The 12915-nt window shown below is 37.2% G+C and overlaps 1 protein-coding gene across 2 annotated transcripts; it reads left to right on the forward strand.

The window, feature by feature from the left end:
- The first annotated feature begins 166 nt into the window (after positions 1–166).
- Positions 167–7911, forward strand: rab5ab (RAB5A, member RAS oncogene family, b). 2 transcript variants are annotated; one of them, XM_081389185.1, is made up of 6 exons: positions 167–305; positions 2009–2237; positions 4629–4780; positions 5190–5312; positions 5464–5557; positions 7358–7905. In XM_081389185.1, exons 2-6 carry the CDS (start codon positions 2072–2074, stop codon positions 7471–7473), a joined length of 651 nt encoding a protein of 216 aa, XP_081245311.1. In that variant the 5' UTR covers positions 167–305; positions 2009–2071; the 3' UTR covers positions 7474–7905. The 2 variants fall into 2 exon arrangements, with proteins under 2 accessions (XP_081245311.1, XP_081245310.1); XM_081389184.1 differs by having other exon boundaries at positions 257–348; positions 7358–7911.
- The last annotated feature ends 5004 nt before the right edge of the window (positions 7912–12915 follow it).

A 12915-nucleotide genomic window follows, 5' to 3' on the forward strand; every position in this document is an offset into this window, starting at 1 on the left:
TATTAATTTCAGAAATTAAATTGTTATAGATGATTATCCAGAGCATCCAAAACTATACATTTTAAAGTAAAAAGTATTTGAAAACTAATAATAATAGCAACATACTTATTTAAAAAAAAAAAAAGAAAAAAAAAACTATATTTATAAATTAAAAACACACTGTGTTACTGGAATAACATTTTTGTTAGAAGCGCTGTTGTGATTGGCCGATTTCTCTCTGATGCCTCCGACGTCAGATCCAGTCATCCGATCCGTCATCGTCAGTTTTGATGCGAAAGGGGAAGTTGGGAGGAACCGAGAGGAAGGTACGAGTCTTTGGGCTTTAAACATTTGTACTGGTATAATAATGTAAGTATTTTGGGCTTTGTATTTGAAGTAAACCATACAGTTGTTCCGGTCTTTCTGCTTTTTAACGGTTTATTTATGAGAGGTCTCGCTCTGTGTTGTGTGTACACGCAGAGCGCTCGGCCTGTTTTTCTCTTAGCATTAGCACCATTAGCTTACGGGAACCATTTGAACCGGGGCGTCTAAGAAACTGACAGACCGGAGAAAGTACGACTGAGACGGTGGGAACACGATTGTCAATGAGCTTAGTGGCTGTTTACATGTGTGTGATAGAGAAATAGAGAGAGAGATACAATATCATTATAGCATAGTTAGCGTCACAAGCTAACAGGCAGCTCGAGCTTCATATTATGACACTAAATACATTTTCCATTTGAATAATTCAGTGATTTTATTTGATCATTCCTCAGAAATCGAAGTTACTTACTGACTTGTACAGTGAACACAATATTAGCCGATCAATGCCTGCTGCGTTTGTCTTGATGAGCCAGATTATGCTACACGTCAAACAAGTCAAGTTACCATCGAAAATGTTTTTTTTCTTTTGAATATCTATCAAATCTAACGTGCAATGTCTATAAATGGCTATTCATCTTCGTTTTTTAAGTTAAAAGTGTTTAGAAGCCATCTCAAGTTCTGTCTGATCTTGATAGACATTTTGCACTGTCACTCTGTCTCATGATTTCTATATTACATAATATATGAACAGAGTTATATGTATAAGTATTTATAGCCTAGAATATTAAGAGTTAGTTAACCAGAGAGGCAAAGAGACTTGGGTTGTGTTTGAATAGCATATAATCATACTTTCTATACAGTTTCTGCAGTGAAACTCAGCATTCAGAGTACCTGAATTTACTATTTTTCATACTTTACTATGAAAGACATCTGAAAAGTATGCCGCAAAAAGAATAAATCACAAATATTAGATTTTAAGAAATCATAACTATGAGATAAAAACTCATAAAGTCAAGATTAATCTACTTTTTAATCTTATTTTTACTTTTATGTCATAATTATGTATTTTCATCTCAAAGCATGATTTATTTATTTTTCTTATGTGGTGAAATGGGCTTCCACACACCATATTGAGTATGTAGTAAGCTTGTATTTCATTCCCAGCGTGGCTTTGGCTTTGTTTGGGGAATGCTTAAAGGACACAAGACTGGGTTTTGGGGTCAAAGCACAATGGATATTTAAGGCTTAACAAGAGTGGCAGTTCCTGAACAATGTCTGTCATCCATCGTTTAGTCATGTGACCGCATAGGAATGGATGTAATTAATGGCATGACAAACCACACAATAGATGTTCTTTCTATATCAGTGTTACTTAAACGTATAACCAGTCTCATATATTAGGAGGGGTTCAGTCTTGCTCCTGAAGATCTGGGTCTCATCTTACTTTTTTTGAACAATCCCAAAGTCCTAAACAGATTGTTTATTTCAGAATAAGAAAAGTGGCATAGTTACTTATCATCCACCAATGCACCTCTTGTTATCCTCAGGATGAATTTGGCTAACCCACATTTGGAAAACAAGAGCTGACTTTACTGCAGTGTTTAGGCCCTCCACGAGCAGGAATAGACACCTCTGATACACTGCATTACTTAATAGTGTTGTGAATTGAGAAGTGATACTAGATTATTAATGTTTGTTTGCGCAGATCTGGGAGTGAGTGTTTGAGAAGCACCTCTTGATTCAGCACAGGAGATTGGGGCTCAGGGTCATGGCTGGAAGAGGTGGAGCAACGAGACCTAATGGGCCGAACGGCGGCAACAAAATCTGCCAATTCAAACTAGTGCTTTTGGGAGAATCTGCTGTGGGGAAGTCAAGTCTAGTCCTTCGCTTTGTAAAAGGACAGTTTCACGAGTTTCAGGAGAGCACAATAGGAGGTAAGACTTCCATTTCAGTGTATAATAATAACCCATATCTGAAGTGATGCTAATTAGTGTTAATTCTGTCAGCTACTAAGTCTTAGCCCTGTGTCAAATGTACTTATTGTATTTAGTCATCCTTGCTTTGTTTTTGTCCACTAAAGTCTGGGCAAAATTGTCATGCTATATAATGGTTAAATTGATAATAGGCTGACGATTATAAATCACAACGATTGTTGTCATTTGAGAATTTATATTTACATTTAATCAGAATTATTGGTCTCTTATATAAGCACAAATCTAGCGAATGTCAACTCGTACGCATGGTTTATTTTAACACATCTAGTTTCCTGTTTTTTTTTATAGGTTATTTGTCATAAGTTAACACATTTTCTACATTATGAAAACAAGACATTTCTCTCAAATTAATGTGGTGAAATTCCTCATAGTAATTCCAAAAATTACACTCATGTTTTTTTATTGATACAACAGCAAAAAATGCCTATTTATCGTCACACAGAGCTGCATTCATTCATTGAGAGCTGAATCTCTCAATTCAAATTGAGAGATTCACGTTTGAATTTATTACAATAAATCAGTGAGAAGGCTTGATCACAGATAGTCACAGAAACCGGCGCAAGCGGCTCGTGAAGGAACACAGACTGGCTGAGTGACACTTTCATTTAAGCAGAATCTCTCAAACGGAGATCGCTGAACTCCAACTTACTTGTTTGTCGGGTTTTTCAGATCCTCGGCGGCGCCTCCGCAGTGTTGAGACCGCACATGGTTGCCAGATTGCATATATGAAGTAAAACACAGCGCAGAAAATGTATCCTTTTGAAAGAAAAGCTCTGATTGGGGCATTTAACATCTTGACATCTGGCAACCGCAAGCATGAAAGCTCGTAAAGACTAATATTTGATCTCCTCCCTATAGTCTCATTTTAGTCAGAGAAAAAGGTCGTCAAAGAACATTTTTCTTCATAGATTTCGTTAACAAAATGAACACTAATGTTAATGCACTTATGGATGGGCAGTATGACTAAAATCTTAGATTACAGTATACACACACACACACACACACACACACACACATGGAATATGCATATATATTCCACACCATGGAATAGCAAAATGCCACCCAGCCCTAATTACAATCAGTCACTAGAGCCCCTTTCACACAGAGATTCCCGAAAATGTGTCCCGGGATTGTTTGATTTTGGTTCATTCACACTGCCAGTGATTTTACGGAATCTGTGAGTGCGTTTACACACATCCCGTAAAGACACGTGATGTCAGGATGTGATAACTGCTGTCAGATGTCAGTTCTGCTGATAACTCTTCGTCATAGGGGTGGGAATCTCTAGGCATCTCACGATTCGAATCGATTACGATTCATTTGTGACTACATGGTACTTTTAAAGCAAAGTATTTATGATGACCCATAAATAATTTACTTCCAATACTTCCTATATTAATTTAATTAATAAAACAAATGGAAGTGATTTGGCAAGTCAACTGTAAGGTTACATTTGCCAGCATATGTCCCAACATTGCAAAGAACCAACAGGAAAATAAATGTGTGCCTGTACTAGCAGCATACTTGTAGTAAATTATTACAAACTTCAGCATATTCTGAATCTCCAGCATTTAATATTAGACTTCTAACCAACATCCTCCTGTTATTTCCAATGAGCAATATAATCCTTATTTACTTTACAGCATATTGATGTGAAAACTAAACAATACAGAAAGCAGCTCTCATACAAAAAAATACTAAATAGGTCACAATAAAATTGTGAACAAAACCAATTTTCCATACGTTAGCTTTTAACGAAGAGGGTGACGTTCGAATTTAGCGCTCAACCATCATGCGTCTTCTGTTATGTGCGCGTCTCTGTTATGTACACACCACAGACACAGACTGAGTTCCGCCTTTTGCGTTCCGTCAATATTACGGTATTAGAAGAATTTTTTTTTTTTTTTTGAAAATAGATTTTTGACATTTGTGAATCGATTCAGAATTGCCCACGTCCGCATCGCGATGCATCTAAGAATGTATTTTTTCCGTGCAGACGAGTGCATACTCGCCAGTAGCGCCACTGGGTTTGCCGAGTGGCTCGTTCCCCATACGCTGTAGTAGCATAGGTTGTAGAAAGGCCGGTGTGATGGCACGTGCGTCATCACTACGACACACCTCTTACGGCAATGGTCCTGGCTTTTGTTCACACAGGGCGCGTTCCGGGACTGATCCCAGCAATCTTACTAGGTCCCCATATCGATCCCGGGACGTGTTTGCATTCACACAGAAGGCACTCTAGCAATTTTACGGCAATTTCCCGGGATCAATGCGCTGTGTGAAGGGGCTTAAATGGCAAGATCTAACCCGTGTCTGTCCTCTCTCCACTAGCTGCCTTCTTGACTCAGACAGTATGTTTGGATGACACAACAGTGAAGTTTGAGATCTGGGATACAGCTGGCCAGGAGCGCTACCACAGTCTGGCCCCAATGTATTACAGAGGAGCACAGGCGGCCATAGTGGTGTATGACATTACGAACGAGGTGAGTCCTTACATGCTCGGTTTACTCGAATCGAATTTCTCTACCTCTTTTGAGATTGTACTATAACTCAACACTTCCTCCCATGTCCAAAAAGAGCATTTATTGAAACCAAGCTGCCAAAAGCTGGCTTGTTCTAAAATCCTTTCAGCAAGCCAGCATGTGAACTGCATGTGATTTCACATGCGAAAAGTGTTTACATAGATACAAAAAACATCCCATTTAATGCTACAAGTCAGCGAGAGGATGGACAATCATTATGAAAAACTAAATTATCACTTACATTATAAGTGGACCTGTCGGGGAGAAATTAAATATGAAAAACATAAAATGTGTGTGATCAAATCAGAGCTCTGAATCCAAACACTTCTTTACAGAAATGCATGTTTTTTGTTTTGTTTTTTTCTTTCAGGAATCATTTACACGTGCGAAAAACTGGGTGAAAGAGCTTCAAAGACAAGCCAGTCCAAATATTGTAATAGCTTTGGCTGGAAACAAGGCAGACCTTGCCAACAAGAGAGCGTTGGACTTTCAGGTTTGTGATGTTTGAACAGCCACAGAGGAGCAGACGCTTCCTGTTGGCTTTACAAATGAGATGTGGAACTGTTCACAAACAAATAAACATGCCAGACGCTCACAACTGTCTGTTTAGAGCCTGAAACCATGACTTCTCTTCTTCTTCACAGGACGCACAGTCATATGCAGAGGACAACAGTTTGCTCTTTATGGAAACGTCGGCAAAGACTTCAATGAACGTGAACGAGATTTTCATGGCCATTGGTAAGTTATAATCAACTACTACTTTTTTGTCTAATGTACACTGCTGTTCAAAAGTTTGGGGGCGGTAAGATTTTCATGGTTTTGAAAGACTTCTGCTCACCATTTCTGCATTTATTTGATCAAAAATACACTAAAAACAGTGAAATATTATTTGCATCTTAAAACAGTGTCACATGATCCTTCAGAAATCATTCAGATATGATGATTTAATGCTCAAGAAACATGCATTATGATTATCAATGTTGAAAACAGTTGTGCTGCTGCTGCTTATTTTTGTGGAAACATTTTCTCAGGATTCTTTGATGAATAGTAAGTTCTAAAGAAGAGCATTTATTTGAAATATAATCTTTTGTAACATTATAAATGTCTTCACTGTCTCTTTTGATCAGTTTAATACGTACTTGCTGAATAAAACTATTAAAAGTAAAACAAATACTGACCCTAAACTTTTGACTCATTGTTTACCTATGAGTTCTGATATGAAATATTTACTTCCAAGTTTTGTTTTCCATGTTTGATTGTGAAAGTCTGCTGTATTGTGAAACAATGTTACAGACTACCTTTTTGACTGTGCCATTAAAAGTTGAAAATACCATTAAAAGGTACAAAAATGTCAACATGAGCCTTGTCTTGTGTATTGTTCTGTCTCATGTTTAGGGGTGTGAAAGTCAAATCGATGCATACGATAACAAACCAGCATGCATCTAATAAATGAATAATTCAAGAATGTTGTTCAAGTTTACTGCAACAATAGCGCCGCAAACTTCACACACCGGCTTTCCTCTTCCATGAGGGGGTTTGGCCTCACGACGGCTTTGTTTCCGGACAGACTTTGTACTATTCTGTGAAATGACAGGGAGCGACTAGGAGTAATTGTCCTCTAAACCATTAGGATTCAGCGGTGAGAAGTAGTAAGGTACACGCATGTATGTTTATTTTAGTACACTTCACCAAAACCACACTACAAAAGAATCGTGTAAAGCAGGAAACCTTGAGATTAGTACTTGTGACATTAGAACAAAATAAAATCGATACGAGAACGTAGCCTATACAACTTAAATTAACAATATCTTACATATTTTGTAAACATTTTCATTTAGTTTCGTGAACATTTTTATAAAACATGAGCCTTTATTTTTATTTAAAGGGCTTACGTCTGCTTTTGTAGGCTCATTTTGTAAATGTAAGCAACTAATTTAGACGCACAAGCTGGGTGCCGGTACGGTGTGACGCACATGCTCGGCCAGATTCGGCCGAGGTCGTGCATCTTCAAATACGGAGCCGCATGCAGTTAGAAAACAAAGCCGTGCACACCGCCACGCGAAATGAGCCCTTGCGCACACAGGTGCGTACTAAAGGCACTCGTTACCAAAGATTTTAAGAACTCTATAAAAACTCCATAGTAACCATCTGTGACAACTACCAACCACCTAGTAACACCATAGCAACCACCAAAAATACCTTAGCAACCGCCCTGAACACCCTAGCAACCGTCTAGAAACGCTCTAGTAGCCACCCAAAATACATTAGCAACTGCCTAGCAACCACCCACAACACCCTAGCAACCACCCAGAATACCTTAGCAACACCATAGCAACCACCTAGCATGTGGCGAGCATAAACTTATCTTTATTATTATTATTATTATGCATTAGATAACAGCCTGAGGCTGAGACTAGCATGAGCCCTGCAGGGCCTACGCTAAAATTTGTACCTGGGTTTCACTGAGGAAAATGTCACATTTTAGACTTTTTTGAATGCATTTCCATAATATTTCCATTTTCTGTCTTTCCATCTTAGCAAAGAAACTGCCCAAGAATGAGCCCCAGCCTGCCGGTGCCAACACGGGACGCAACAGAGGAGTGGATCTGACAGAAACGGCACAGCCCACGAAAGGTCCCTGTTGTAGCACCTAAACGCTGACGCTGCTCACCTCCTAACCAACCGCATCACATCCGCACACGGGGCTCCTTCCAAACCTCGCTCCGTGGATTAGCTAAAGACTCTGTATAGCTGGGTTTCTAATACTTTTTTTTTTACTTTTTATTTTTAAGAAAATATATGTAAATCTGCAGTCTACTGGATGCATGTATCACTACAAAAGCTAAATACACATTTTAACTTAATTCAGCAGGAGAACAAACACGGTTGCGCGCGCGAGAGAAATATTGAGTGTTTGTATGCGTTTAGTATATGAATAACCGTATGACCAGGCCCACGAACAATCTGCAGATGTTTTTCTCCAAAAAAAAAAAAAAAAAAAAGGATTTAAACTTGTTAAATGAAGCTATTGTTATCGGTAACTAAGCATAATCAAATTAGCCAGCATATTTAATAAACCCCATGAATGCATTACAACTGAGTGGAAGTCATCATGCAGATTGTGTGTGTGGGCCTGCGTATGACTCAATGCTGAAGCGGATTAAGAGAGTTTTAAAACTGCTTGTGAAGAACTAGATCCTCCATCAGCAGCCGGTCTTACGTTGGTTGTGGGTTTCAGTTTGGATGCAGTCGCTTGTTCTAGTTAAGCATTCCTCATATGATAATAACGGGCCTTCAGGAGCATCCATTACCACTGAGTTGCTGAATCCAGATCCTCTTTAGGGATGAAGAACAAATCAAGGAAGGCAGTCGGTAAAACATGTTCAGCCTGCTGTATAGATTATAATTATTATTATTATTATTAATAATTGGGACTGTATTCTCATCTCTCTGTTATGCTTATAACCTTAATGTCAGGCCCATATGGAATCTGTGCATTTTCTGAGGCAGAATCTATTGAGGTCTGAGGACATGTTATAATGTGTTGAATGAAGCTGTGCACGTGATCAACTAACCAAAGTATTAAATGGGGAAATTAACCCTTTCCTCGCCAGCGCCAACATTTTTACATCTTTCATGGTCCCCAGAATATTTAGTTGTATTAATATCTGAACATACAATGTACGGAAAGAACAGAGCCTCTAACTTAACGCATTCTGTTTTTAATCAACACTTGAATGCGAGTATGTTTCATAAAAAAAGCAACATTTTTAACAAAAACCTGAGAAGGGAAAAAAAAAATGCATTTTTGTCAGACTTCATCCGGATGATCAAAACACAGATGTCAGGCTGTTTTATGATCGTGATAGATTACAGCAATGCTTCTATCTCTTGTTTCTGCCTCTTCTTTTCCTGTGTTTTGATCAGGAGATTCTGTACTCTTTCAGAAGATGCCTAACAGCGCTCTCTACTGTATAACACTGAAAACATGAATTGCAGGGAAAGAGTTAATGTGTAAAATTATGTGGGCAATTGAATTCCATGTGGGCCTGACAATGATCAATTAAAAAACACACACAAAAAAAGTGTTTCGAACATTTTCCCTGCAGTTTTTATTGTAATCTTACAGGTAGTCATGAGCTAAATAAACATGTCGCACATGTACTCTGAGGACTAAAGGCAAATTTAAATGATATGTGCCGTCGAACAAGACATAAAAGACTCTGTGAGGGCCTTGGTTTCAAAACATGACTTTCTTTAAATGTCTCATGGGCGGAGAGAAACACATTTAGATTTGCCTCCCATGACGGACAGTAATTTGCACACTGTACAGCCTCCCATAAATCCTACTTCCAGTTTCTTTCCACAGAGAATCATGTTTAAATGGTGGTCTTTTTAAATGTATGTAGTGTTATTAACAAATGAACTTGACATTTAGTCAGTGGTCTGTCTTGTACCTTCTCTCAAAATGCTCAATGTTTTTATTTCTAAGAACCTATTGAATTGCACAATTTTGAGTTGCGTTTTTATTTCAAGTTATAAAATTGTGTCTGTCTGTCGTATCCAAAACGATTTCATCATGGACTACAGAGGACTTTCTAACACTCCTGAAGTACCACTGTAAACTAACTGGCAGACGTTCAGTGATTCGACAGTGAAATGCATTAACACTGAGAGACTGATCGGTTTTTAATGTCCAGGTACTAGTACATTTCCAATAAAGGGGGTGAAATGTAATACATGCATGCTGTGGATGTTCCAGTTCTGTAAATGTTTGATGCATACTTGCATATGGAATATAAATGCTGTATGCAGGAACAGGGATTTAATGCCAGTGTTTAAAAAAAAAAGTGAAATTTACGGTAAAAAAATGGCAGCTGTGGTTGCCAGTATTTTACCGTAAAAATGTGTGGTGGCAACCTTTTAGTTTTTACGGGACTTAAATTTACGGGCAAAAAAAAATTATGTAAAAAAACCTGTGAAATTTACGGTAAAAAAAACATCAGCTGTGGTCGCCAGTATTTTACTGTAAAAATATGTGGTGGCAACCTTTTAGTTTTTACGGGACTTAAATTTACGGGCAAAGAAAACAATGTAAAAAATAAGGTGAAATTTACGGTATAAAAACATCAGCTGTGGTTGCCAGTATTTTACCGTAAAAATGTGTGGTGGCAAGCAACCTTTTAGTTTTTACGGGACTTAAATTTACGGGCAAAAAAAAATAATGTAAAAAAACCTGTGAAATTTACGGTAAAAAAACATCAGCTGTGGTTGCCAGTACTTTACCGTAAAAATATGTGATGGCAACCTTTTATGTTTTACGGGACTTAAATTTACGGGCAAAAAAAACCCCACAATGTAAAAAATACGGTGAGATTTACGGTAAAAAAACAGCAGCTGTGGTTGCCAGTATTTTACCGTAAAAATATGGTGGCAACCTTTTAGTTTTTACGGGACTTAAATTAATAATAAAAAAAAACACAATGTAAAAAAACCAGTGAAATTTACGGTAAAAAAACATCAGCTGTGGTCGCCAGTATTTTACCTTAAAAAAAAATATGGTAGCAACCTTTTAGTTTTTACGGTACAACCCATATATTTCATTAACTGATAAAAGTTATCATTTAATTTCACATAAATATTAAACATGTTTATACCTTTGTAATATACTGACAACCACCATAATAATACAGGCAGTAAAAAAGTAAACCACATGATGATTCGAAGTTCACCAACATTGGTTTTCCACAAGAACATTAATATAAAGAAGGTGCACACAAAGGTGTCATACACACAAATACAAAACACCATCATGGTGACGCATAACGTTTGCTTTTTTGAGGTAAAATTATCGACGTACACGAAGTTCCCTCAAAGCATTTTTTAGCTGAGCTCTGAATATTGTGATGATACATGCACCGTCAGCTTTCCCAATGTATGTTTCTTCACAACTTCTGTGGTATTTTGCTGTAGGCCAGTAATGCTGAATCCTTCTAGGGGTGCAGAAATGTCACATTTTAAGTGTTTTAACCCTGTAAAGCCTGACATATGAATATATATATATATATATATATATATATATATATATATATATATATATATATATATATATAAATAAATAAAGGGACTATTTTATTGAACCTTTAGACAAAAAAAAAACAAAAAGGTTTGCATACGTGTTTTATGTTTTGTATCATACTTGATTCATCAGGCTTTTATGATTCATAGTGAGGAGCAATTTATATGCAGATGCTGATATTTATATGGCCAAAAAGTACGATGAAATTCTGATGCTTGTAATGTAAATCAATGAGATCTTTATAACAGATACTTACATAAAATGCATATAGGCCAAATGTCGGCTGCCACTATATCTCCTAATAATATGCTTTGATATAATGATGTTTAAATGTTTAGTTTTGTGATCAAAGCTCTAGTTTTTATTGTGGGGGGCAAAACAATGCAATACAATGATGATTGAGAGATGAACAAATAAACGTTCCTCAAAAGCCTGATGGATCATATTTGATACTCACAATTTTAACATGATTTTTTTTTTTTTTTTCATAAAAGATTTCGAGTAAACCTAAGTTGCTCCAGTAAGTGTTCATCTTGAAGTATTACTAGTATCATGACCTTTGCAATTGCACTAAAAGGCCTTTTACTTACGGTATTTTCATATCCAAATATCAATGTAGCAGATTGTGTTCATGAGTTTTGATTATGTTGATCCATTAGAGGCCTTTAAAATGTGCGAATCAAATATGATGTCTACGAATAGTTGAAATCTGGCCAAAACGTGAGATTAAACCCTGAAAATCCTCTATAGACAGTCCAAATGTTGAGTTCTCTGTTATTAAAGTAGGAGTCACTGATGTCTCTTATTAAACCAACAACAAAAATTCACTGTTATTGCTGTGTTTTTTTTTTAATTCATATTTTCTGAATCTAAATCCGTTTATCTAGTGCTTAAGTATTATAAACAAGTTGTATGTATAATAACGTAGGCCTACTATACTTGTATTTAGGCCTGCTCTTCAAGTTCGCCTTCACAGAGAATATCACTTGTTTATCTGCCTCCGCTTGAACATAACTCCTTTAACTTGGATAGTAATGGTTGTGCGTGTGCAGATTGTTTACTGACCACATAATGACCCACTTTTCAAGTAAAACTTAATTTGTTTTTCGGTGTTAAAAGCTTTTTCCTTACCCGCACGTGCTCCTCCTATCCAGCAGAGGGCAGCAGGACTCTTCTCCAGATGTGCGCGATGTGGAAGATGTTTTTCTCCTCGAAAAAAAATCTAACTTTACACTTTCAGTGTTTAAGTTAAAGGTTTTCCGATGTGAGTCTCTCTAGGCTTTTCCAAAGAGCTCCACTGCCCTCCAGTCAGATTTAATCAGGGCAATTCGGTGTCCAGGTGATGCAAATTACCCAGAGGCCATTGTGGTTTGTGTGAATCAAAATCAATATGCATGCAAATTGGACATGGCCCAATTCATCTTCGTCGATCTGCACATTCCGACAAGCAGCCTAGCCAATCACCGATTCAGAAAACACTGCACAAAACACGCTACACAATGAAAATGAAATAAATAAAAGTTTAACTAGCACAGCAATTAATGTGGATTAGTCTTTTCAACACTGTTTACAGGAATACACCTGCTGTGCAACATTGTGAAGAACTTCCACACAAATGTAAGACTGTAATTTCATGTCCGCTAGTTAATAAACATCTGACAAATCTAGCATTAACTTCAATACATACATTAATGAACTGGATGACTATCACCTCCATCTATTGAAGAACATCTTACAAAAGAAGACCACATAGCCTACATTTGGGAGCCATTTTAGGTGTTGTACAATTGAAACTACTTAAAATGAGGAAGATTATCTAAAAATACCAAATAATATGAACACGGACAGGTAGCCTAGTGAGTGGTATAACAATTAAAGCTTCATTTGTGGTCTTCTAGTGATCATTTCTGATTCTTTTTTTAGAGTAGAAATGCTATTTTCTAAACTAGCGACACAGGTGGAATTGTGGGACATGTTTCGTCCCTTGTCTCAACAATCTCTAATATTCGAGGCTGTG

This window comes from Scardinius erythrophthalmus, assembly GCF_964197995.2.
Source record: "Scardinius erythrophthalmus genome assembly, chromosome: 16".
Taxonomy (NCBI): domain Eukaryota; kingdom Metazoa; phylum Chordata; class Actinopteri; order Cypriniformes; family Leuciscidae; genus Scardinius; species Scardinius erythrophthalmus.

What these genes read in the sequence shown, in the direction of transcription:
- rab5ab (XM_081389185.1), top strand. Translation starts at nt 2,072, where the DNA reads ATGGCTGGAAGAGGTGGAGCAACGAGACCTAATGGGCCGAACGGCGGC. An exon ending in TGTATGACATTACGAACGAG is followed by an intron (nt 4,781 to 5,189) that starts GTGAGTCCTTAC and finishes TTTTTCTTTCAG; the next exon opens with GAATCATTTACACGTGCGAA. An exon ending in AGAGAGCGTTGGACTTTCAG is followed by an intron (nt 5,313 to 5,463) that starts GTTTGTGATGTT and finishes TCTTCTTCACAG; the next exon opens with GACGCACAGTCATATGCAGA.